This window comes from Eleutherodactylus coqui, chromosome 3, assembly GCF_035609145.1.
Source record: "Eleutherodactylus coqui strain aEleCoq1 chromosome 3, aEleCoq1.hap1, whole genome shotgun sequence".
Lineage (NCBI taxonomy): Eukaryota > Metazoa > Chordata > Amphibia > Anura > Eleutherodactylidae > Eleutherodactylus > Eleutherodactylus coqui.
The window spans coordinates 250,787,954-250,815,285 of record NC_089839.1 but is presented as its reverse complement, the minus strand read 5'-3'; the positions used below and the strand labels follow the sequence as shown (position 1 = coordinate 250,815,285).

Here is a 27,332-nt window from a genome sequence, read left to right as displayed (position 1 = left end):
TGGGGTCCACCTATGCAGTTTCTACTGAATGGTTTGAGAGATTCACCTATACTTTTGCTACAGAAATGTTACTGGGGTCCGCCTATGCAGTTTCTACTGAATGGTTTGAGAGGTTCACCTATACTTTTGCTACAGAAATGTTACTGGGGTCTGCCTATACTTTTGCTACACCAATGTTTCAGGGGTTCGCCTATACTCTTGCTACAGAAATGTTACAGGGGTCTGCCTATACTTTTGCTACAGAAATGTTACTGGGGTCCACCTATGCAGTCTCTACTGAATGGTTTGAGGGGTTCACCTACACTCCTGCTACAGAAATGTTACTGGGGTCCACCTATGCAGTCTCTACTGAATGGTTTGAGGGATTCACCTACACTCCTGCTACAGAAATGTTACTGGGGTCCGCCTATGCAGTTGCTACTGAATGGTTTGAGGGGTTCGCCAGGTGTGCCTCCTCTGGGAAATAGGGCTGAAATATTGAATTGTGTGTTTTTTGGAATATGTGTGCATCCACTCAGTCAGCCTCTCCCTGATGGCACAAGGAAAGGTCAGGAGATAGTTTGGAGGAACCTCAAAACTGTGGGAACACACACCAAAATTTGGCAAGACCACGGAGCTGTATCTGTATACAGGACTGTCTATATTTCCACATGCTCCTCAAAACCAAAACAATTGAACCAGCTTCGTAAGAATATTATTTGTATTATTTTATCCCTTTTTTTAGAACTGTTCTGTATATACAGTATATTGTATGTTCCTCATCCTTTGTACATTACCATTTTTCTATAAGCTCTGCTACCATGTTCTAATAAAGCCTTAAACCTTTATTATTATATCCTTGGACTTTACAAATAATCCATGCAACCCGAACTATAGTAATTGTGTTTAGACTGTTGGAAACGGGAAATGTCTGTATACAGTCAGTGAGCAGAACCTAAGTGGCTGACCAATCTAGTAGTAAAATAATCAGTGGTGGAAGTGAAGTGTTTTGGGGCATGCAAGACAGTGCCTGTCTACAAAGAGAATATGGGTTGGGCATACACTTCATCCTGTAGCCCGGCTTGGATACTTTTCAGTTTCTCAAACACTGTAATCTCCATGATCTTGAATGATAGTTGAAGACAATATTATTTCTTTGATTGACCTTTATGTGTACTATATTGTGTCTTCTCTTTGAAGCCACCTCCATTGTTTTGGACTGCTAATAGTCATTGTGCTCACATCACACTCTTCTTCAAATTTTCCTGTCACAATTCCTGGAACGTACTTGCCTTCATATTGTACAATTAGAATCAGCTTTACTGAAATATCTGCAGCATGGAAAAGTAAGTCTGTCTCTATGTTGCTTAATTGTTGGTCATGATCAGGATCTAGGCATAGGCTTGGAGTATCATTGGACATTCACTGAAGTTTTACTATTACCATAAACCATTGTCTTACCACCCCTAGAAAAGTTTCTAACAATAGTATTTGCCAAAATTCTGCCAATTTAAATGTTAGAGTTATTTTACATGGGCCAATCATCATTCAGATTCTTGCAGGATTTGAACAATAATTTAGTGCAAATGCATACAGTAACTGAAAGACAAATAATTTGATCACTTATCGTCTTTTGTTCAGTTTCTACAGATATGAAAACTGGACAATCAGCCTGTGTAAACAGGTAGTCATCTCTGAAAGACTGCCTGTTTACTGTGAATGGAGATGGGCAGGCCCCAACATTCCCCAGACCACTCTGTTTCCATTCATTGACCGATGATGGCTCCTGTGTAAAAAGCACAGGAGGAATTATCACTGGGCATCACTGTTGGCATCTGGGCTCGACAATCATCTCTTGTAAAAAGACCCTTCATCGGGGTCCTAACAGCCGCATAGATGCAATCCTAATGGAGATTGATTAACGTAATGGCTTAATAAATGACTTTTTGTGGCATCAGTAACACCTCATTATTTTCCTCTGGTGATGAGCCTGTTGCAGCATGTGCTTTTGGTTCTGCAATTTATTTCAACTGTTGTCATGTGATAAAATCAACCAATCACAGGACTTCACACTAGGTTGATGTCCTACATTCGATAGTATCAGTATTTTCAGTAGATTGCTTAAGAATGTGTTATTGTTTCTTAATAAAAATAAATTGCTCATTCACTGCAGCCATCACCCTTACCTTGTCACTTACCATTTCTGCTTAATACGGAATAGCTGGCCCTGTATCTATATTGTTCTTTTTTTCATCAAAGTGGGTTAATATCAGCCCTGCGTGCTAATTTTGCTAATTTTCAAAAAATTACGACACAGCAAAATTCAAGGTTTTTTTAAGTAACAAATTTTATTGTTTTATTCGTAAAAATGTCAGACATAACTTTGTTGCTGAAGAGAAAAGCCTGAGCTAAAGAAAGTACAAACTAAATTTTAAATGCACAATGAGGGTATGTGATTAGGATCCATTGATTTTATTGGGACCCTCACGATCCCTAGAGCTGGGTAAGACACAGCAGCCCCTTCAAATATTCAACTCCACTGTCACATGAGCATAATACAGACACATTAATAACCCAAACTAATAGCAACGCTGATCCCTAATGATCTTAGACCTGATAATAAAACCTGCCACTGGACAGAACTTGTGGTTGAAATATGGGAGCAAAAAAGGTCCCTCAATCAAGCTTGCGTGAAACCTGCCTTAGGCTGCATTCACATGAACATATATCGGCTCAATTTTCATGCTGAGCCGATATACGTCGTCCTCATGTGCAGGGAGGGGGAGGATGGAAGAGCCAGGAGCAGGAACTGAGCCCCCGCCCCCTCTCTGCCTCCTCTTCACCCCTCTGCACTATTTGCAATGAAAGGAGGCGGGATGGGGGTGGTGCTAAGTTCTGAGAATTAGCCCCGCCCCCGTTCTGCCTCTCCCCATTGCAAATAGTGCAGAGGGGCGGAGAGGAGGCAGAGAGGGGGCGGGAGCTCAGTTCCTGCTCCTGGCTCTTCCATCCTCCCCCTCCCCCCCTGCACATGAGGACGACGTATATCGGCTCGGCGTGAAAACCGAGCCGATATACGTTTGTGTGAATGCAGCCTTAGAGTGAGTTCTACCTTAAAACTTTGTGAATACACTGCAAGAGCATCGCCTACATTAGATGCTAAAGCAAAAACCTCATCTCACCTAATTTTATATAATGTTGTGTATAAATGTATAATTCATAGCACCAAGAGTTATGTGATTGATCTTGTGAAGCAAGAAAATCTAACAGGTGAGCCAAGTGATGTGCACTATAATGTATTATCAATTCAGATGCTATTAGAATATTGTAGATACCAGTTATAGATCATATTGTATTAATCATATTACATTTCTGAATATGTAGTAGTTATTTTCCAGTATACTGTATCAATTTCTCACAGTTTAAGATCTCTGTTTGGTGTCCTACAATAAGAGGTTTTATTGCTTCCTCCCAGTGGATAAAAATCTGTCCTGGTCCTGTGAAAATCCAGAGCTGCACAGCGTTTTATAGTTACTGGAAAGTTTTCAGAGCCGAACTACTATGTCTTCATTACATGACCTGGACAGATTTTATTAAACGGCTGCAAACCGAGATCTTGAGGATGCAAGACACAATTTTCTTCCAAAAAGTTGTACATTGCATTGTAGAATGAATAATGTTTGATGCAAATGTAATATTTCTTTGATTATGATTTAAAGATTTTACCAGTAGTTAATGTGAAGCTCAAATCTAAGATGTGAATATTCATCATTCAGGTAAATACTGTATTAGCTGTATACTATAATACAACTACATTGCAAAATATATGGCTGCAAACAGAATCAGAACGCCAAGAATCTTAAGAGCGAATCTGAATGGGCAGTGAGAATCCTTGGCGCCGCTACATCGTGTCATTGTAGGCTTGACGATACGGTCATGCATGGTAAGAATTGCTTTCCTTGCATCCTTCCACTTCCCGGGCCCACTCAGGCGGTACTGGTATGGAGCGCATGGCCCAAAGAACATCTCCCAGGCCAGCTTAGGATCCGTCAGAAATAGCTTCTTCACATTAGGCTTGCAGCCTATCTCTTCTGCTATTTCATCCATATGATTCACATAATCGACTTGTATGGTATGACGCTCACTTTCGACGTACCTGTATAAAACATGCAGCAGATATTTTTCCTTTGAATCAGCTATATACACACATGAGAAGGTTCATCTCTGAAGTAAAATAAGAGGTTCAGCAGAAATGATACAATGATAAGACATAAAAGACAATAAGGACTAGTTTGACAAGGTAAAATTTAAAATGCACATTAGTCCAGATAGAAGCAATATAGGGGGTTCTAAGATCAGGGAGAGTTCTGGTAGGGGTTGACCTTATCAGGACAAAGGCTTCATGGGTAGGATTCACAGCCCAACACTCAGGGCAAACTGATGACAAGTACTAACCCCAAACCTCCAGTTTTTCCCACCCTTAGGTGAGTATATTATGGGTACATTTTTGGGCCACTATTAGATGAGTGTTCCTGCCCAACCCTGGGTCTAATGACCCAAACTCACAGCATCATAGATATCAATGATACTGTGGGTTTGGGTTAGTACATTGATGATCGGCCTGAGACATTTTTCATAATATGCCCGTGTGACAGTGGCCTTATGCTATCCTAATAACCATTCAGATAAACGGCCAGAACACTTTGAAGCAACATCTGAGAACAGACCATTTTTTATATTTAAAAGTATGTTGCCATGTGACTTGCTGTGCGTTCCCAAAACTCGTGTAGAGAAGTATTTAGGTTGCATTAGTGCTTTCATAGTTTCCATGTGAATCTATGGAGAATTTAGGGCACAGATAACAGATGGTTACTTTTGGATTCTGTTAACTCATTGTTAGCATCATCTTTTTAACAGATATATTAACAGTTTCAATGCAAAAATATTTCCCATCCCCAAACACCTGCTGTGCAGCTCCATTCCTTTCTATGGGGCAGACAGAGATAGTTGAGTGTAGCACTCAGCTATGTGTCTGTACCACTGTGTGGAGCGGAGCTGCTTCTTTGCATGTGTGACCAGCGGTTTCATTCCCCACTACACTACAGAAATGGGATCCTACATCTTCAACCGTGAAAGAGAGGGGACACTGGTGCCCAATTCTTGGGATCGGTAGGAGTCCCAGCATTCGGACCCCGATCTATCAGCTTTTGCCCATCCGATGGATGGTTGAAAACTTAAAAAACAAAAACATAAAAAATACAATAAAGCGGAGAGGCACCAAGATGGAAGTTTTTGCATAGGCTCCGTCTAGAACAGGACTCTAAGCAACATCAAAGCGACTCCAGAAGAACAAAAAATACACCACAAGCTGCAGGAACCTACCAGGAACCCAGCAATGGCAACAAGGAGGAGAACAACAAAAGTTAAACCTGCCAGGCTGGAGGATTTCTTCCCAGCGCGCAGCCCCCCCTCTGACATGGCACCGGAGGACGTGCTGGCCGACAGCTCACAGACAGCGGAGGTGCAGGAGGCTCCGATCCCAGCTAACAAAGGTGAGCGAGGGGACACTGCAGAGGGGATAGAGGAGACAGGAGATGCCCCAGAGACAGGAAAAGAGATAGGAGCAAGCAACCCTCCCCTGATAGAAGACAGCATAAAGCGCTCTAAGGGAGATAAGATGGCTTCGGACACGCTGTCACTGAGTGCCCCCTCCCCCACAAGCAGTCCCGAGAAGCAGAGGCAGAGAATGTCAGATAACACATGCATAGAAGCCCCTGAAGTTCCTGCAAATGCTCAAAATAGCAAGAAAGAGAGCAGGCTAGCTAATCTATCAGCCTCAGATAAGCCAGCCTCAGTGTTATATATTAAAGAGATAGTACTAGCTCTGAGAGAAACTATACAACTAGATCTAAAAAGCCTAACATCTCATGTTGACACTTCAGTTCAAGAGGTTAACAACCGTATAGAAAAAACAGAAACAAAAATGGGAGAGATAGTTAATCCCACAACTCCTTGATTGATGCCCACTACGAATTAGAGGGGACTGTTGCCAAACTACAACAAAAATTAACGGATCTTGAGGACAGAAATAGACGTAACAACGTCAAACTGCGAGGTGTCTCAGAAAAAATCTCCAACTCTGAAATAAAGGGATTTATCACACGATTCCTTAAAAAGATCCTCCCGAACATCCCAGAACAGGAGCTGCAGATAGACAGAGCCCACAGACTCCCCCTCCCAAAGTTCCTCAAGGAAAATACACCTAGAGACATCATAGTACGCATACATCATTACAGCACCAAAGAAGCACTCATGAACACTGCGAGAAAGCTAAAGGTGCTTCCAAGTCCTTATGCTGACATACGTCTATTCATAGACTTGTCACAAGCTACTATGGAGGCGAGACGTAGTTTTGCAGCTGTAACAACGGCATTGAGAGAGGCAAATATTCCCTACAGATGGGGCTTCCCCACAAAAATCATCGCTACAAAAGCTAATACAGTATATGTATTTCACAGCCCCTCTACAGCTATGGAGACACTAAAATCGTGGGGCGTACCAACCCCCGCCCCTAAACAAGTTCCACCCTCTACCTCCGAGAAAAGCAGTTCCGACAAATTTGGAAAATAAAGCTAGAACAAGAAGAAGGAAGAAAAGATCCCACTAAATTTTCCCTCTTTATGTTCCTGAAAAGGAAAAAGAAGAAAAGCAACCGTTTAAAAACCAAAGGACACTTAAGGACACATTAAATCTACAGTCCATTCTGGAATACAGAGATGTGAGTCCTCTCACTTTAGTGACTTTGACCCCCCCCACCGAACATGCAGGCACAAGCTTGTATAATCATTTTTTTGAAGGTTTATTGTTGTTTCACCTTGCGTCTCATGCAAAAACCCGCTACCAGTGAAGGAACAGTTACAACTTGTTCAATACTATCCTGTGCGGTATTCTCTTCACAGGGCAAAAACACTTCTGGTAGCAAGGTTGATACTGGTAATCTGATGCATTACTCGTTTGTTGTTGTTTCTCGTTTTAATTATTTTTTGGCAGATAAACACAGATACCTCCAGTCTTCCGTCCTCCCGTGCAAACGACCCACCATGCGAAAATGGCCACAAAATTGATGTCTCTGAACGCCAATGGCCTGAATTCCCCTTACAAAAGAAGCTCCGTGTGGAGAGAAGCATGCCGTCTCGGCGCGGATATAGTATGTATCCAAGAAACACATTTAGTAGACACAGACAGTCATAGAATGACACACAAAAAATTCCCCCAGGTTATACAAGCCTGCGCACAAAAGAAACATGCAGGAGTGCTGATAGCATTTAGAGACACAGCCCCGCTCAAAATTGACAAACAAATATGTGACCCAAAAGGACGTTACATAGTACTGGTGGGCACGCTAAAAAACACACAGGTCACTATAGCTAACATATACGTCCCAAATTCAAACCAAATCAAATTTCTAAACAAAATAAACAAAAAAATAAACAAAGTAGCCAAGGGATCTATAATCATAAATGGCGATTTTAACCTGGTACCAGAGAGATCTGTCGACACCACAAGCGACAAAGTGAGAGGGGGTATGTCCCTAGGCAACTGGATAAAGAAAGCCGCACTTTTTGACACGTTTAGGTGTCTCAATGCCTCCGCCAGGGAGTACTCATTTTTCTCTGCAAGACATAGGTCCTTTTCTCGCATAGATCTGTGCCTGGTAGACAGGTCTCTCATAACCTCTACAATCAGGGCTGAGGTTGGCACAATAACTTGGTCGGATCACGCCCCGATACTGACATCTCTGGCAATTGGGGGATTCCGCCACCTTCATAAAATGTGGAGAAACAATACTTATCTAATGAAAATACCCAAATTTCAAAAAGATATCCAAAACGCAATTGAAGACTACTTCACTTTAAATAATACGCCTGATGTAAGCCCTGAATTGCTCTGGACAGCACACAAAGCTTACATGAGGGGTATCCTTATAAAACTAGGAGCTAGGTACAAAAAGGAAAAACTAGAAAAAACTGATACCTTACTGACAAAAATCCAACAATTAGAAAGTCTAGCCCAGACTAATGCAAACCAGCAAATATATAACGACCTATTCAAAACAAGATTAGAACTGCGTAGGGTGCTGCAAGGGGATCACGACAGGGAAATAACCTCCCAACGTGCTAATGTCTACGCATCCTTAAACAAACCCTCAAAATGGATGGCTAACCTGACAAAGAAAAAGACGATTAAAACTAACATCCCATACATTTGGAACTCAAAAAACAAAGAATTTAAAATATCCCACCCGAAACAAATATTAGAAACATTCCGCCTATTCTATAGTAAATTATACAACTTAAAAGATGACCCACAAACTTCCCACCCTAACAACGAAGATATAGAAAAATTCCTGAATAAAATTAAACTACCATCAATAAACTCAGTCCAAGCCGCTAGTTTAGATCGCCCAATAACGGTATCCGAGGTGGCGGAAACAATCTCCTCCATGAAAAACCAAAAAGCGCCTGGCCCAGATGGATATTCGGCAGAATATTATAAATGGTTCTCAAACTCCCTATCTCCCTACTTGGGAAAACTCTACAGTTCAGCTATGGAAAAAGGATCGTTTCCTGAAGAGATGCTCCAGGCTACGGTGGTAGTGTTGCCCAAACCAGGAAGAGAGCCAGACGATCCAGCAAACTTTAGGCCCATTTCCTTGCTCAACACAGATGTCAAGATATATGCAAAGATATTAGCAAATAGATTACTCGATGTCCTACCGAGTGTTGTGCATTCTGATCAGGTGGGTTTTGTAAAGGGGCGGCAGGCCTCGGACGGCGCAAGGAGGGTTCTCAACCTTTTATATTCCTCACAAATCTCTAGATCCCCAACAACTATGATAGCTTTAGATGCAGAAAAAGCTTTTGATAGGGTTCATTGGGGATATGCGTTTCAAACGCTAAATAAATTTGGCCTCGGGGGGGGGTGATTCGCGCCGTCCGGGCCCTGTACTCCTACCCCACAGCTCGAGTGTTAATAGATGGCGACATTTCAGATAAATTCACCATTTCCAATGGTACACGCCAGGGATGCCCACTTTCCCCTATACTATATGTCCTCATGGTGGAACCCCTGGCCGAAATCATAAGATCCTCTATAGAAACAAGAGGAATTCCTCTAAACTCCCGCCAACACAAAATTGGCCTATTCGCCGATGATATTATCCTCACATTAACACACCCCCTGGAGTCTTTGAGAGCTGCCTGCCAGATCCTCGAACATTTTAGCAAAGTATCCTACTACAAGCTTAATGTTGACAAATCAAAAATACTAGGCATAAACATCCCACAAAGCCTACAGCACGCAATCCAATCAGAATTCTCTTTCAAATGGGGGGCTGACAACATCCCGTATCTGGGCATATTACTTTCTGCGGACATAAATAAACTAGAGGGAATTAACTATATTCCACTCTTAGAAACAATCCAAAAAGAAATCGACCATCTATCAAGAATAAATTTATCTTGGCTAGGCAGGATCATGACCTATAAAATGAAAATATTGCCAAAAATTTTATACCTTTTCAGGGTCCTGCCGATCCCCATATCAAAAAGCACAATCAAAAAACTACAAGCACAACTATCCGCATTCATTTGGAAGGGAAATAAACCACGATTAGCCCTTTCAATCTTAGCCTCAAACCGGAGGAAAGGAGGCGCAGATATACCTAACCTAGAAAAATATTTTAAAGCTACTATCCTGAACCAAACCAGATGCTGGACAAAAAGAGACAACACAATGGCCTGGGTAGGCATGGAAACATGCCTCACAAAAACCCCCAAAGGACATCTACTGCTACTTGGCGCATCACTCGCGGCCATGTCAACCAACCTTGCCCTAAACATCCCTCCCAAAAATTTGCCTCTTACAGTGGCAGCCTCCCTAAAAATTTGGGAAGAATACACAAAAAAAGTAGCCACCTACGATACCCACAAAAAACCAAAACTGCCAATTGAAATACTAAACTTGTTTATATCTGATTTAAGAATTGACACCTGGAGAGTAAGGGGAGTGGAAAACCTAGAGGACATAATGACAGGAGAGGAACTAATACCTTTTGAAATCCTACAGGAAAAATGTAACCTTCTCCAAAAAGACTTCTTCAATTATAGCAGAATAAAAAATTTCCTTAAAAAGTCTCCTATATATAAGATAAAAATCCCGATGGAAGTCCAAAGAAAGATCACATCAGAACCCCTCCTGGGAAAGTCCGAAACCAGATATTTCTATGATATTCTGACAGGCAACAACAAATTACCCAAAAAAACACATATGCTTAGTTGGGAAAACGAACTGGGTACAGTTATTTCAACGGAATCATGGGAAAAGGCGTATAAAACGGCATGTGGCTCAACCAAAGGTCTGGGGATACTGGAAACACAAATTAAAGTAAATCTGAGATGGTACTACACACCGTGCTTGTTGGCCACAAGATTCCAAAACACCAATGACAAATGTTGGAGGAACTGTGACCAAAAGGGTACTCTAACGCACATATTTTGGGCATGCCCTGCTCTTGAGAGATACTGGGATCTTATTCTTAATCATCTAGATGAAATTCTAAAAACCCGTATCACAAGATCCGCAAAACTAACCTTATTATTGGTTGGCTTAAATAAATACCCTACAAAAATTAGATATTTGCTGGGTCATGCCCTTATGACAGCAAAATCTCTCATTGCGAGAAGATGGAGAGAGCCCACACCTCCATCCTTTGGGGAATTCAGGGACCGTATGGCAGAACAACAATTATTCGAAAAGTGGATAGCACTAAGAAACAACTCTTTAAAAAAACATAAAGAGGCATGGGAGCTATGGAGGTAACTTTATTAGAAAAAGTTAAGGCTGCACAAAAATGCCAAGTTCATTCAATACGATACATGTTGTATCGAAGTATTTCTTTTATATACAATTTCTGAAAATGTTTATCCGTTCTAATATTATTGATATAAGGAAAAAATGGGATCTGACAATTGCATGATTTAGATAGAAAACAATAACATAGTAATGTTAACATGTCTGCAACTATTACATGTCTTATAAACTGTGTGTATATTACATGTCTATATCCCAAATAAAGATTTAATATTGAAAAAAAAAAAAAAATACAATAAAGCAGTCACTTTGTAGACATTAAGTTATAAAGGCTAATGCTAGCTAAACAATCAGAGTCCACTTGTCATTTGGAGCATTTTTTCTCAGCATTTCAGAATTGCCCATTATTTCTTATGGGAGGAAAAAAAAGCATCACACTCACTTGTAAATGAGAGTACAATATGACTTTTTTATTTGTACTATTGTAACATGGTATTTTCAAGTTGCATGTAAAGCAGTGCGATGTAATGCATATTTCTCACAAAATGCATTCCAATCACGAGATTAACATGCGCGATACCCCTATGTGTAGCACTGCTGACAGCAGACGCCTGATAAGCTCATGTGGGCAGCACTGATTAATAAAACAAAACAGCATGTAGTGTCTTAGACTACCAATGCATACTAGTGCTCAGTGAACATCATGTAGTCAGAGAAAGGGTGCAGCCATCTTCGTATGTCCAGGTCCGGAGGGTAACTTTATAATCCTTTCACAATTACAATTTGACAAGCTATTAGAGATGAGCGAGCACCAAAATGCTCGAGTGCTCGTTACTCGAGTCGAACTTTCAGTGATGCTCGAGAGTTTGTTTCGAGTAACGAACCCCATTGAAGTTAATGGGCGACTCGAGCATTTTTGTATATGACTGGTGCTCCATTAAGGTTTTCATTTGTAAAACCTGCAAAACCCAAGAAAGTGATGGAAACGACACAGAAACGGATAGGGCAGGCGAGGAGCTACATGTTGGGCTGCATCTCAAGCTCCCAGGTCCCACTATTAAGCCACAATAGTGGCAAGAGTGAGACCCCCCCCCCACTGTCAGCATAAAGATCGTTCTCCTCTGCCTCAGCTGTAACAGCTGTGGCAGAGAAGTACGATGTTAGCCCATTGAATTCAATGGAGCCAGCAATACAGCTGGCTCCATTGAAAGCAATGGGCTGCCGGCGATTGCGGGATGAATTGTCGGGGAGGGCTTAAATATATAAGCCCTTCCCTGCAATTCATCCAGAAATGTGTAAAAATAAAAAAAATATATACTCACCTTGTCCCGGAAGAACGATGTTAGCCCATTGAATTCAATGGAGCCGGCAATACAGCTGGCTCCATTGAAAGCAATGGGCTGCCGGCGATTGCGGGATAAATTGTCGGGAAGGGCTTAAATATATGAGCCCTTCCCTGCAATTCATCCAGAAATGTGTAAGAATAAAAAAAAAATATATACTCACCTGGTCCCGGCAGACGGAGTTCAGCGCGGCCGGCTGCAGTTCTCCTGAACTGTTCTGAACAGCTGTGAGTAGTATTCAGCAGCTGGGGATTTAAAATCCCCGCCTGCTGAATGAGCTGCCTCTGATTGGTCACAGCCTGACCAATCAGAGGCAGCTCTCACTCACACCCATTTATGAATTCATGAATGGGTGAGTGAGTGCTGCCTCTGATTGGCTCAGCGCAGGGCCAATCAGGGGCAGCTCTCAGCTGTCATTCAGCTGAGAGCTGCCTCTGAGCCAATCAGAGGCAGCACTCACTCACCCATTCATGAATTCATGAATGGGTGTGAGTGAGAGCTGCCTCTGATTGGTCAGGCTGTGACCAATCAGAGGCAGCTCATTCAGCAGGCGGGGATTTTAAATCCCCGGTTGCTGAATACTACTCACAGCTGTTCAGAGCAGTTCAGGAGGACTGCAGCCGGTCGCGCTGAACTCCGTCTGCTGGGACCAGGTGAGTATATATATTTTTTTTATTTTTACACATTTCTGGATGAATTGCAGGGAAGGGCTTATATATTTAAGCCCTTCCCAACAATTCATCCCGCGATCGCCGGCAGCCCATTGCTTTCAATGGAGCCGGCTGTATTGCCGGCTCCATTGAATTCAATGGCTTACAGCGTTCTGCCGGCACAAGGTGAGTATATATATTTTTTTTTTTAACACATTTCTGGATGAATTGCAGGGAAGGGCTTATATATTTAAGCCCTTCCCGACAATTCATCCCGCAATCGCCGGCAGCCCATTGCTTTCAATGGAGCCGGCTGTATTGCCGGCTCCATTGAATTCAATGGTCAGTGCTCGTTTAATCGAGACGAGTACCGCGTGGTGCTCGTCTCGAGTAACGAGCATCTCGTGCACCCTAACACTCGAACGAGCATCAAGCTCGGACAAGTATGCTCACTCATCTCTACAAGCTATTAAAGAAACTCTGTCAGCTCCATAAATCAAAGTTATGGGGCTGGGGCACAGAGTCTGGGTAAATTTAACTCTCATACTCTTTCCTCCCCATTTCTCTGCTGTCCGCCCACAAAGACATTAGTCGTTGTCCATAGTGGACTACTTACATGTGTACTCATAATGAAGAGGACTAGTAGCATCATTATGAGCACGCACATAAGTTCACGGCTGTATACACCTAATGGCAGCTTTGTGGATGGACAGAAGGGGAATGGTAAGAAAGAGTGGAATCCCTGGATTCAGCGCTCCGACCCTTGTAGCCTATTGGTTTAGTTTATAGGAGCTGGCAGACTTCCTTTTAACTCCTCTCCAATGTGTGACGTACATGTATGGCCTAGGAGGTCAGTAGTTCCTGCATTGTGATGTATATATACAGAGCTGGTTACCAAGAGGCGCAGAAGGGGCTATAGATGTCACTGTCAATGCAGATTTTGGCATCTATGGGGTTTGAAGAGAGGGGGCTCTTTTCTTTACCCATCAGTACCCTCTCAATTAGATCGTGGGGTGCTGATGGTTGGTATGGCTTGCTTTTCACACAATTTTTTAGTTTATGAGCGACTACTGCCACCTTGTGGGACAAATAAATAAATCACCTCTGCTCTCTGGTATAATGCTACTCTAAAGACACTTTTATAATGGTAAAAAGCACTCAAAGAAGAACACTATGGTTTAAACAGCTTAGGCAGAAGTACATTTTCCTCCACATTGGCCAGCTTGATCCTCTCAATACTCGTTTCACTTTCTTTCTTTTTGCGAACATGGCGAGAAATAATAAAAGGCGCAAAACCCTCCTAAAAGGACATCTTTTTTTGCAGCTGTTGCTACCCAACAACAGGGAACAGATACTACTGATTCTGCCAAATCATCAACCGTAACTCAAGAGTCTCAGCTTTCACCTCACCTAATAAAGATACCCAGAACTTGTTGCCCAAACAAGAGTAGACTTCACCTTTTTCTTCATTTCAAGGTATCAAAATAAGCTCCATACCACCACGCATCTCTTCCACACAAAAGAGCTACTCTCAGATCCCCAGTCTTCACCAACCAATAAAGAAGCAGTTCACATTTTACCTGGGGCACTAAAAGCTGTTTCAAGATCTTAAAGATATCATTCAGAAAAACATTAAATAAGCTGTTTCCTCTATTCATAGCAATATCATAGCCATAGGAGAATGAACTTCAGGCAGACTTGGAAGATATACCAAGAAGAGTATTATAAGATTCAGAAACCTTCGAGAAATGGTTTATAACTCAGCTCGCAGAATTCCTAACAGATATTTTTTGTCAAGTGAAGAATAAAAACAATTGTTTGGGAGTATGTGAAGTTACCTCCAGATGTAATGAGATTTATTGCCAAACTAGTCTATTACTTTAACCCATTAAGAACCCGGTGTGGTAAATATACGGCGCTTGGTACTGGGCTTAAAGCACTGCTGATAGTACAATTATGGCGGCACTTTAAGCCTCCTGCCTCTGCAGGAACAGGTTATCAGCTGTTAGTTACAGCTGATAACCCAGAGGAGAAGGCAGGAGGGGTTTTTAACCCTTCCTGCCTTTCCTTTCCCGAGTACACAGTGCTCAATGAGCGTTGTGTACTAGAAAGTGAAAGCAGAACTGTAGCTTTCACTATGGGAGTCGGGAGAAGTCATGTGACCGCTGAGGTTCCCTGCTACAGCAGAGCTGGAGGGTCAAACTAGACCCTGGCCAGCTCTGCCAGTGACTAATATCACTACAGGGGTTGTTTTGCCCTTTAACTGGGGCTTCTACGGATTCCCTCAGCTACAGTGGGAAAGTGTCAAGTAAAAAAAAAAAAATGAATGTCCCCCAGAGGTCTTATACGACGTCATGGGGCACATAGATAGTAAAAAAAACATGATAACATACACAAGTAAAACAAAATAACAGAATAAAACAATATATACTTAAGAAAGAAAATAACACAAAGCCGACGCCAACCAAAACCATCGCTGTACGCGCCCTGTAAACCAAGACCACACATACTATATATCAAAACATCCTAAACAAATAGAGGAACCCACTCCCATAGTTTATTTTTGCATAAATATACTAAATAAAAAAACAAACTATAAATGTTAAAAAAATCTTTTTTTTAGCATTTTACCCCCAATAAAACTAAAAAAAGCAGGGAAAAAAGTCAATGAAAAAGATATTTACAAAATCGCCCTATATGTCACGGAAAAAAACGCAGTAAAAATAATTTTGGTACCTAAAGGAAACAAAATAGGGCAGTAAAACCACCACATAGGTAAAATCCCTAAAACATGTCTGGTCCTTAAGGTACAAAACAGCTTGGTCCTTATGGGGTTAAAACCAACAAGTATACACATTATGGGGTATAAGAACCCCTTCCTCAGTACTTGCTGGGGATACACAGCTTAATGCTGACTGATCCCTGAGCGACGGATCCTGGCCGATCAACTAGTGATGACTAGAGATGAGCGAGCATACTCGTCCGAGCTTGATGCTCGTTCGAGTATTCCCGCGATCGCCGGCAGCCCATTGCTTTCAATGGAGTCGGCTGTATTGCCGGCTCCATTGAATTCAATGGGCTAACATCGTTCTGCCGGGACCAGGTAAGTATATATATATTTTTTATTTTTACACATTTCTGGATGAATTGTAGGGAAGGGCTTATATATTTAAGCCCTTCCCGACAATTCATCCCGCGTACGCCGGCAACCCATTGCTTTCAATAGAGCCGGCTGTATTGCCGGCTCCATTGAATTCAATGGGCTAACATCGTTCTTCTCTGCCACAGCTGTTACAGCTGTGGCAGAGGAGAACGATCTTTACGCTGACAGTGGGGGGGGGGTCTCACTCTTGCCGCTATTGTGGCTTAATAGTGGGACCTGGGAACTTGAGATGCAGCCCAAAATGTAGCTCCTCGCCTGCCCTATTCGTTTCTGTGTCGTTTCCATCACTTTCTTGTGTTTTGCAGATTTTCACAAATGAAAACCTTAGCGAGCATCGGCGATATACAAAAATGCTCGAGTCACCCATTGACTTCAATGGGGTTCGTTACTGGAAACGAACTCTCGAGCATCACTGAAAGTTCGACTCGAGTAACGAGCACCCGAGGATTTTGGTGCTCGCTCATCTCTAGTGATGACCTATTCCTGTGGATGGCTGCGACTGGTTAACGCAGCACCGGCTTTCATTGGCTGACGCCGCGCTGAGTTTAGCCAATCAAAGCATTAGCTTTCTGGAGGCGGGGCATTGAAGCCCCGCATCCAGAAAGCAATGCTCTGTCGGTGTGGAGGAGGGAGCGACAGCCTGCAGCAGTGCCGGAGGGGAGTATTGATTTTTTTTTCCTACAGCATATTCCTGGCGTATAAGTCTACAGTTGTGGGTCGTTTTATAGCCCAGTCGTCTTATACGCCAGAAAATACGGTACTTTACATACATCAAAAAAATTGAGGTCTTCGTTTTCCCTCAGTCATACACTGCTATAGAGCCACCATTCCAGACCAACTACCAGTCACCACTCTAGACTCAGATTTCTATGGTTAAATGATTATCAAACAATTGGGTGTCCATTGAAAATTTTAGGGTAGGCAAACTCTTCTACCCTTCTTGCTGTTGCCAATGTCTGGAGGGAGTGGCAAAAAAAATAAACTAATCTCCTTCTGCATACACAAAACTGCCAGATGTTGCAATTGAAAATTAAATTAACCAATTTTGGGTTAACCAGCACATTTTACTATTTTCAGAATTCACTACTAGATTCAACATCTCTCAATCATACTTTTTTTTAAAAACTTCCAAGTTAGTCACTTTCTAAAACTTATTTCTCCTCCTACAAGAATTACTATCCCTTATAAACTTGACGTCTGGATTTCATTTCTCTGGGGCAACAATAAAGGCCTCTTCTTGCTGCCATATTTTAAATCATCCTTTGATAGACCCTATGGAAAACACCAATTAAAAATGGGAATATGATCTAAAAATTCAGATCTCAGATGTCCAATGAAGAGAGGCATATTCTCCAACTATTTCTGTCTCTAAATATATAAACCACTTTGAAAATTCAAGAAAAGTATTGTATAGATGATATCTAAATCCTCATGCTCTTAATAAAGTCTCCTAGATTTTCTCAATGCTGCTAAAGATGTGGCTTGAGAAATGGTACCCTAATGCATTTATGTGGGATTGTCTACGTTTCAAACCTCTGGAGTCAGGTTTTTCAACTAATTTCAATATTTAGCATCATCCAAATTCAAGCCAATCCTGCCTCAGCTTTGATAAACATAGATGCTGAGCAATTCTCTTCTACCATGCACACTCCCTTACTCCATATTTGGATAGCATGCAGAACCATCATTGGAATAGTAATTCAATTCCTTCCAATTCTGAAATGATGAGATCGTCAAATAATAACTGTTGCTTTGAAAGCATGCATTCAAGTGCTCTCAATAAAAAAGAAAAATTCAGAAGAGATTGGACAGACTGGCTCCAGAGTTTTTACTGCCATATGCCCACTTTAATGAATCAGTGCTGTTTTTGTATTTACACTCAATGTATGCCTAATCCATAAACTCTTTCTATTTTTATTGATTATTATACCCACTTGTTTAAATCTCATTTGTTCAAACATACTGTTCTTATTGCAGTTTCTCATTTAGGGTGGACACCCACTGGCGATTTTGTTCTCTATTGCGCTGCGAGAGCAAGTGAGAACACTCACCTAGCAGTGCGAGAAAAAAGCTGGGATGACGCCGGGATATCGCCAGTCTTTTCAATGGGGCCAGCAGCGCTAGCCCCATTGCAAAGATAGAGAGAATACCGCGGACTGTGACAGCTATGGCAGAAGTGCAGCATGCTATCTCATTGCTTTCAATGGGATCGTCGCTGCTGCTGGTCCCATTGAAAGCAGTGGTTTGTGGCAAGCCCTGCTGTATGATTTTCATGCATGAATAGCTAAGTACTAGCTGTAATTGGCTGAGCACTCAGCCAATCAGCACAGCCCTTTCAGGAGGTGGGGATTTTTAAATCCCCACCTGCTGAAAGTGCTGGACAGCAGTGTTGGGGAGCCAGCCGGAGGACGTGTCTGAGAGGCGGAGAGGTGAGTAATTTTTTTTTCTTTTTTTACCACTTATTGATGATTTTCAAGGAAGGGATTATACTTCAAGCTCTTCCCTGAAAATCACACTGCAGGATTTGTCACAAATAGCTGCTTTCAATAGGACCGGCAGCAGCGACGATCCCATTGAAAGCAATGGGATAGTATGCTGCACTTCTGCCACAGCTGTGCCAGAAGTCTGCGGTATTCTCCCTATCTTTTCAATGGGGCTAGCGCTGCTGCCACTGGCCCCATTGAAAAGACTGGCGATATCCCGGTCTCATCCCGGCGTTTTTCTTGCGCTGCGAGGCGAGTGTTTTCACTTGCTCTTGCACCGCAAGATAGAAAAAAATCGCCAGTGGGTGTCCACCCTTACTGCTACCTACCATGTTTTATTCATATGCTTAAGTTTATCTTGTTGTTATATTTGTTAAGAAACTTATAATAAAAAAACTTAGTGTACAAAACAAAACAAAAAGTTAAACCAGTACAATGACAAAGCTACTGTTTTTTGCATTTCCTCTCCCTAGCCCCCAAAAATTCAGCCCTGATGTTCTCCACACAGTTTATAATATGCCCCTACATTATAAAGGGACCTAGAACTAAGATTCCAAATAATACTGCTTCTTATAACCCAGAAAAATATCCTAAAATGTGTTAGTAAATAAAAAAATCCCTTACAAAATGATACCAAAATACAGTGAAGCTATGATAAATATTACCTATTAAACAGGATGGGGCGCCCGGTGAGTATGAAAGATACCACCCCAGAGTTCTTCTTCCCTCAACTTTGAGCACCATAACAGTTTATGGGGCTCAAAGGGGATTACAGTGTCTCTGTAACTATTATATATGTTATGAGCATCTGTCTTACAAGCAGAAAAATTCTAAATTTACAAATTACATATTTTTCAAAATTTGAAGTACGAAGTGTCACAAAGATAGCATCTCAGAATCAATTTTATAAGTAAAAGCATTCAAAAATATCCACATAAAGTAATACATGTGAAATTTGAAAGATATGAATTGGTAAAGGAGGTCAAAACTGTCTGGAAGGGGTTAAGCATGAGCTGTATTTATACTACAGATACCAACCTCTTCTCCCGGTCTTCTATTCTCTTTGTGTTCATTTCTTTCATTTCACTCATAGATGGCAACTTACTTAAACCTGGAAAAACAATATTTGAAATCGTGCATCAGCAATTATATAAATCATTTATTTGATCATTACTATCTTATTAGATAAAGTATTACCTTTAAAGACTCTTGTTGCCCAGCGAGCCTGAATCTCAGAAACTGGCATTATGGCTCCGATTGGTTGTATCAAGCCAATGAAAGCCAGAGTTGGTTTTTCCAGCTCTGGTGGAAATACCATTTTATACAAGGAGAGTTTGTTTTTTACGACTTTTATGACAGATTCATCAAAAAAAGGGTAAAAAAATCTGTATCCTGTCGCAAAAATCACAACATCTATGTCTTTCTCCACCGTCCCATCTTCAAATATGACGTCCCTCTCCAGAAACTGTTTAATGTTGGTCTTCATCACCACTTTCCCAGAGATAATGCGATTGGGGAGATCATCACTGATTGTAGGATGTTGGTGGATAAACCTGCATAGTTAAATAGCAAAGGCATAACTGGTTATTTTTTACTTAAAACTAGTTAACTAACAACATGACATGGAGCTGATATTTTCGTGAAGTTCAAAAGGTTTCTTTTTCTATGGATATTATTGATGTCTCCAACTGAATATTCTTTCATGAAACAAAGTTTTAGGCTCTGTTCACATCTATGCTAGGCATTCGGCTTTTCTGTTCCGTCATAGGAACAAAAAATAGAATGAGCCGTTCAGGCGCTAACTTGGATGAACCAACTCTGGGAGAGGAGTGACCCTGTGGTTAATAATCTCACTCTCTTTGTGGAGAATTTCCAGAGAGACTTTGACGAGCCAGGATATACTACGTTAGCGGCCTCCACACTTTTAAGGTTGCGAAAGATCAACGGTACAGTGGGCCAATATGCCATAAAATTCCAGACCCTAGCCTCCGAATTAGGCTGGAACAAGGAAGCTCTGGTGACAGCCTTCTGGGAGGATCTTTCCGGTCGCATTAAAGATGAGCTGGCAGGTTGAGATCTCTCCTCCCCCCAGGACACTTATTTCCCTGGCTACCAGGACTGATCTAAGTTTCCAGGAGAGGATGAGAGGTAGCCCAGGAAAGGAGACCATTTCGACCATTGTCCAGGTCTCAGGGGTCGCTGCTTGCTTCTCCTGCCTCACAGTCTCCTTCCACAAAACTAGAGCCTATGCAAGTAGATAGACTGAAGTTGACCAAGGAGGAACATAAGTGCCAAAAGGTCAATGGTGTGCATTTACTGTAGTGACAAGGGGCACGTAATTCTGATCTAGCCTCTCAGGCCAGGAAACTTCCAAGCCTAGGATCTGTAGGGGAGGCGGTCCTAAGTGAAGATGCATCCTCTCTCAGAATAAACTTTCCTGTGTCATTGTCCACCCCTGGTATTCAATTCAGGGTTTCAGACATCCTGTACTTGGGGTTGGCCGGGAATTTCCTGCATCAGGCCATGGTGGATCATTACTATATTCCTATCCACTCGAGAGGCCGCAAGCGGTGACATTCATGGATGGAAAGCCCCTTACTGGGGTCATGCGTTTCGTCACGGTGCCCCTGGATCAAAGGTTGGGTGTGCTCCACTCAAAGAATTTTGTAATTGGTTCTCACAAGATCCACTAGTTCCTTGCTGCTCGGCCTGCCATGGTTGCCTAAGCATAATCCCACCTTGCCATGTCAATTGTACATCTCCAGTAAGACCGTTTCACTGCCCTGTTACGTCCAGACACCTCCTTGGTCTGCTTGTGCCCTAGTCAGACTTTGTGGATGTCTTTGACAAAAAAGGAGGTGAATTGTCTGACACCCTTCCATCCTTATAACCTTCCAATCACCCTTATGCCAGGTTCCACACCTTCTTGGGACAGAGTATACCCTTTGTCATTACCGGAGACCCAGACTATATCTAAATATGCCAGAGATCATCTGGATTGAGGATTCATCCACAAATCTTCCATCCCTGCAGTGGCCAGATTTTCTTTCTAAAAGGGATGGGTCTCTCTGTACTTGCATTTACTACCGGGGCCTGAATGCTATCACTGTCAAAAATAAATACCCGCTACCGCTAATCCCTGAACTGTTTAACCATCTGTGCGGGGCCCAAGTCTTCACAAAACTTGATTTATGGGAAACCTACAACTTGATCCATATTCTCAAGGGGGACAAGTGGAAGACTGCCTTCAACACTCGAGATGGTCATTACGAGTACTTGGTAATGCCCTCTAGGTTGTGCAATGTTCCAGCGGTTTTTCAAGAATTAATAATCATCTTCAGGGATTTCCTTTATGTGCAGGTTATTGTTTATTTGAATAATATTCTCATTTTTTCCAATTATTGAAGTGAGACTTACCGGCTTGTAGTTACCAGGCTCTCCTCTTGATTCCTTTTTGTGTATTGGTAGCACATTGGTAATGCGCCAATCTAGTGGTACAACCCCAGTCTCAATAAAGTTCCTAAATATAAGAAATAGTGGTGTGCATCACACCACTAAGTTCCCTTTGGGTGTATTGCATCTGGACCCAGTGATTTGTTGATTTTAATCTTTTTAAGCCAACTCTGCACTTCTTGTGTCAGGCAGGTAATATTTAGTAGGGGGTTCATTTCATTCCCTTGGATTCCATGTGACATTTTTCTTTTTCTTTTGTGAAGATAGTTGAGAAAAACTATGTAATATATTCACATTCCTCCCATCTTCTTCTATCGTTTCTCTTGCATTATTTGTTAAAGGGCCAGTAATTTGAATGCAAATCATTTTATCGCTTATATAACTGAAAAATAGTTTAGGGTTATTTTTGCTCTCTTTGGATATCAGTCACTTAATCTTTTCCTTGCAGTTTTTATCTCTTCTTACATAATTAGAAATCACCGAAGGGAAAAACTAATCTAAAATATAACCTTTATTACCTGAATTAAAATTTCGGCGAAGTTAATAGTAGACAGACAAACATATATTTCACAATAGCACTGTGTTCACAGTGAAAAATAGGTGATTGATGAAGAGGTTTATAGCATATAGCTACATCCTCAACTTAAGGGCTATATCCCCTGTTCCGGTTATTCATCCATATATTAGGGGGACTCTATTATATCTCTCATCCCTCTACATTAAATAGAGCACCTCTGACTAGTCCATATCTGAGGCCCCTTCCCCCATCATGATAAATCAGATCTCCATGGGAAAGGGGCCTCAGATATACAAAAATCTTTTAAAAAAAGGGGATAATACATCAGATCTCCAATAAGAATTTTTAACCCCCTATATGTATTGGAACAGGAATATATCAGTGTTTCCTCTATATAAGAGAAACGTATGTGGATGTGCTGGGTTTTCTATCTCTGAGCACAAGTGAAACACCCTGACATTCAATGTCTTCGCATGAATAGAATTTGTAGCACTTATGTGAATATCATCTAAGTGATAAACACTAATGTATATGCTCTATGCAATCTTACATCAATATGTAACCCTCAATAGATCATTGAAGTCTATACAAAACTTCTTGATATAGGTCATCAGCGACAATACCGGGATTACATAGATATGCTATCCTTGCCTGAATAGTAGGAAGGAGCGTGCTGGAATGAATCTGTCGCTTGATGAATCTATATAAGATAAAACGTACTTAGGTCATCTGGTAGACTTCTTAGACATCTGGGGATACTTTTAACAGCACATCATCCTCAGCTGTGCTTTGTTGACAACCTACCTATGAGATAGCTGACAAGTCTAACTGAAGAATTATTTAAAGTGATTAGCGAAGTCAAACATTTGAAAATTGGATGTCGGGTGGACTAGTCAGAGGTGCTCTATTTAATGTAGAGGGATGAGAGATATAATAGAGTCCCCCTAATATATGGATGAATAACCGAAACTGGGGATATAGCCCTTACGTTGAGGGGGTACCTATATGCTATAAACCTCCCCACCAATCACCTATTTTTCACTGTGAATACAGTGCTATTGTGAAATATATGTTTGTCTGTCTACTATTAACTTCGCCGAAATTTTAATTTAGGTAATAAAGGTTATATTTTAGATTAGTTTTCCCTTCGGTGATTTCTAGTTTTCCATTTTGGGATTTTTTTCTGCCAACGGTGACTTTCTTACATAATTAGTTTTCTTCCCTGTATGATGTTAGCGCTTCTTCGCTGCCTTCTTGTTTTAGTAATTAAACGCTTTCTTTTTTTTTCATTTATTCTCCCCCTTACAGTTTTGTTGAGCAACATTGGTTTTCTTCTGGCCATAGCGCTTTTGTTTTTAAAGGGTATGCACTGCTCACATGAGGTATTTAGAATGTTTTTAAGCATTTCCCATTTGTCACCTTTACTGTTGTTTTTGTTGGCCTATAGAAAACCCCTTTCGGAAGTTGATTAGTTTTCCTTCCTTGTATTTCTACCTATAGAGATTCCAACTATTTATCTCTTACACCTATATTTCTCGTAGCCTTGGCATTAAGTAGGAATTAGCATACAGACATACCCCTTCCCATTTCCGGTTCATATGGTCTCTTCTAAAAAGATTGCGACCCTGTAAGTTCACCGGCCAGTCACATTTTTCAATAAGGCATGTTTCCGTTATCCCAACTATATCATAATTTTCTTCAGACATTCTCTCTTTAAGCTCACCCACTTTACTGATCAGACTTATTGCATTTGTTGTCATACATTTCATACAGTTGTGGTTATTGTTCGCATTTACTATGCTACTTATGGCCCCGTCACCTGCTCTGTTAGTTCTAACTATACTAAACACTTCCCCGGCTCGCCCCTATTTTCATTCCTAATTCTCAGGTCACGGTCTGCATGGTCTCCCCCCCCCCCCCCCATCTCTGCTGTTGCTCTCCCCCAAGTCCCTAGTTTAAAGACTCCTCCAACATTTTAGCCATCTTCTGCCCCAGCACAGCTTCACCATCCCCACTGAGATGAGGCCCATCCCTACAGTAAAACCAGTAGCAGACAGCAAAGTTAGCACAGTTCTCCAGGAACCCAAATCTCTCCTTCCTACACCAACTCTGGAGCCACTTATTCACCCACCTAATCTCCTGCTGTCTTTCTGCTGTGGCTCGTGGTACAGATAGTATTTAAGAGAAAACTACCTTGGAGGTCCTTGCTGTGAGCTTAGATCCCTGAAATCAATGTGTACCATGACCGCTGTATCCTCACCAGCTCCTCCCAGTAATCTGTCAACCTGATCCGCAATGCCAGGGAGGCAACACATTTAATGATCCCGGTCTGCTATGTTACAAAATACTGGCTACCAAATTCTATAGATGTTTTATTCTGCCATATTTTGTTTAACATATCCTCCACATTGTGTGCTGAAGGCTTCATATTCTTGGGGGAAAAAAGTAGCTTTCACCTGTGCTTGGGCTTTAGGCCAAAGATTGCATGGTCAGCCCTGGCGTTGGCTTTAGATTCCAGCACAGTGTTTACTAGAGATGGGAAAACATCTTGAAGTATTGCAAAGAATCGTGTAAAAAGGACAATATCCATTGGAAGGCCATTATCATAAACACGATTAATAAGCCACGCTCCTCTCCTGGTGCTGAGATAAAGCTGAAAGATAAAGTAAATAAGAGCAGTAATAATTACATTTCCCTATTTTACTGTGAATCTAGTGATTTTTACTAGATACTTTTTTTTCTAGTATTTGCAATATTTTATGTATTTTGCACCATGAATTAAAATTATTACTGGACTTGCAAGTCTTGTACGATGCCTTCCAGCGATACTGCAGCCATCAAGGAAGGTCGTATTTTATCCCCTTAGGCCTCATTCAGACGAACATACGTCTGCACAAAACCGCGCATCTACTAGAACCATTGGTTCCCTATCGTGTGTTGACATGTCCGTATTTTACAGGCGTGTAAAACACACATACCCGCAAAACATAGGACATGCGTGCACCATAGATCCGTGCCGTACGTAAATATTCCTTGCAGGTAGTCCCTTCATCACTGAACACTGACAGCACTATCACAGTGTCCAGTGACAAGGGGACTCCCTGCGGGGAGTAAAGAATCCCCAGCTACAGCTGTGACAGCTGTGGCAGAGGATCCAAAGCTCTCCCATGGATTTCAATGGGGATGTCGCTGCCAGCAGCCCCATTGAAAGCAATAGGATGCCAACACCCCCACAGTGATTTTTGGGGAAGGGATTTAAATATAAGCCCTTCCCGGAAAATCATCCCTAGCTGTAGTAAAAAAAAAAAAAAAAAAAATATATATATATATACATACATACATACACTCACCTGGTTCCCGCTGCCGGGGCTCAGGCATGTCTAGTCGCTTGCTCTCCAGCATTGTAATGAAGTTCTTTCATCAGGCAGGGATTTTAAATCCTCGCTTGCTAAAAGGGCTGTGTCTGATTGGCTGAGTGCTCAGCCAATCACAGGCAGCGCTCAGCCATTCATTGAATGACAGCTGAGTGCTGCCTGTGATTGGCCACAGCACTCAGCCAATTACAGGCAGCACTCTGCCATTAGTTGAATTCAATGAATCCCCGCCTGCTGAAAGAGCTTTAGAGCAGTGCGGGGAGAACAAACGGCTAGACGGTCCTGAGCCCCGGTAGCGGCGGACAGGTGAGTATATATATTTTTTATTTTTTACTACAGCTATGGATGATTTTTCAGGGATGGGCTTATATTTAAAGCCCTTCCCTGAAAATCACTTTTGGGGTTGCCAGCAGGCCATTGCTTTCAATGGGGCCGCCGGCAGCAGCGGCCCCATTGAGAGCAATGCTGCACGGAGCTTCGTTTACGCCTGTTTTGGTATGTGCATGGACGCACGGATTCGTGCACACCTATGCATGTTCAAATGCACACTCATGTGAATGAGGCCTTTTAAAGGGGTTTTCCAGGGAGAATACTATTGATGACCTATCAGGACAGGTCATCAATAGTTAATCGGCCGGGGTCAGTCGTCCGGAACCCCGACTGATCAGCTGAGCGGGCGCATGCAATCAGCACCGCAACAACAAAGAGGTTGGAGCAGCAGTCTCTGTGATGACCTCCGTGTAGTGGCTGGCGCTTGTAACTGTAGGCATGTCTCAATGAAATCAATAGGAGTCGTGTCCGCAATTACAAGAGCCAGACACTATAAGGAGGTCAGCGCAGAGGCTTCCACTCCGACCTTTGTGCATTTGGAGCGGAAGTCTCCGTGCTGACATTCCATGAAGTGGCTGGCACTTGTAACTGCAGGCAGGGGTCTCATTAATTTCAATAAGAGCTGTGCCTGTATTTACAAGTGCCGGCCACTACATTGAGGTCGACGCGGAGGCTTCTGCTCCGACCTCTGTGTTATTGCGGCATGAGCCCGCTTAACTGATCAGTCGGGTCCACAAGTGACTGACCCTGGCCGATCAACTATTGATGACCTATCCGCTCCTGTGTTAGGTTTGTGTTGCTATGCCTCATTTTGCCTAACCTACCGGGAAGACTTTCTTCTTTTCCAACCACTCAATTTGGGGTCACATGTGGCTGCCGAACTACAGGTAGAAAACCAGTCAGCTGCTTCACACACGAGATTTCTCTTACTTCTAACCTTATTCTTTCCTTTTTACCTGTTTAGTCACTGCGCAGAGTTCAATGGCCAGATCCACTGCTGTGTTTCCGATGCCGACCACAATTATTTTTTTGCCCTTAAATTCTTCAGGTGATTTGTAGTCACGACTATGAAAGTACTGGCCTTTGAAATTTTCAATTCCTGCAAATAGAAAAAAAATTAAAGTTTTTTTTTTGTTTATTTCCATCTGTTTACTTTGTCTGGACGCACATT

The 27,332-nt window shown here is 42.0% G+C and overlaps 1 protein-coding gene across 1 annotated transcript in view; it reads right to left on the bottom strand.

Annotated features, from left to right (window-relative positions):
- Window positions 1-3,012: 3,012 nt before the first annotated feature.
- The window catches only part of LOC136621637 (flavin-containing monooxygenase 5-like), a 66,159-nt gene continuing 41,839 nt past the window's right edge, over window positions 3,013-27,332 (bottom strand). The window contains exons 5-9 of the mRNA XM_066597272.1: window positions 27,118-27,260; window positions 24,914-25,110; window positions 19,685-20,040; window positions 19,526-19,598; window positions 3,013-4,132 (exon numbers count right to left, since the gene is read on the bottom strand). Coding sequence (XP_066453369.1) covers window positions 3,787-4,132; window positions 19,526-19,598; window positions 19,685-20,040; window positions 24,914-25,110; window positions 27,118-27,260 — 1,115 coding nt within the window. The 3' untranslated portion in view covers window positions 3,013-3,786. The remainder of the gene's footprint in view (window positions 4,133-19,525; window positions 19,599-19,684; window positions 20,041-24,913; window positions 25,111-27,117; window positions 27,261-27,332) is intronic.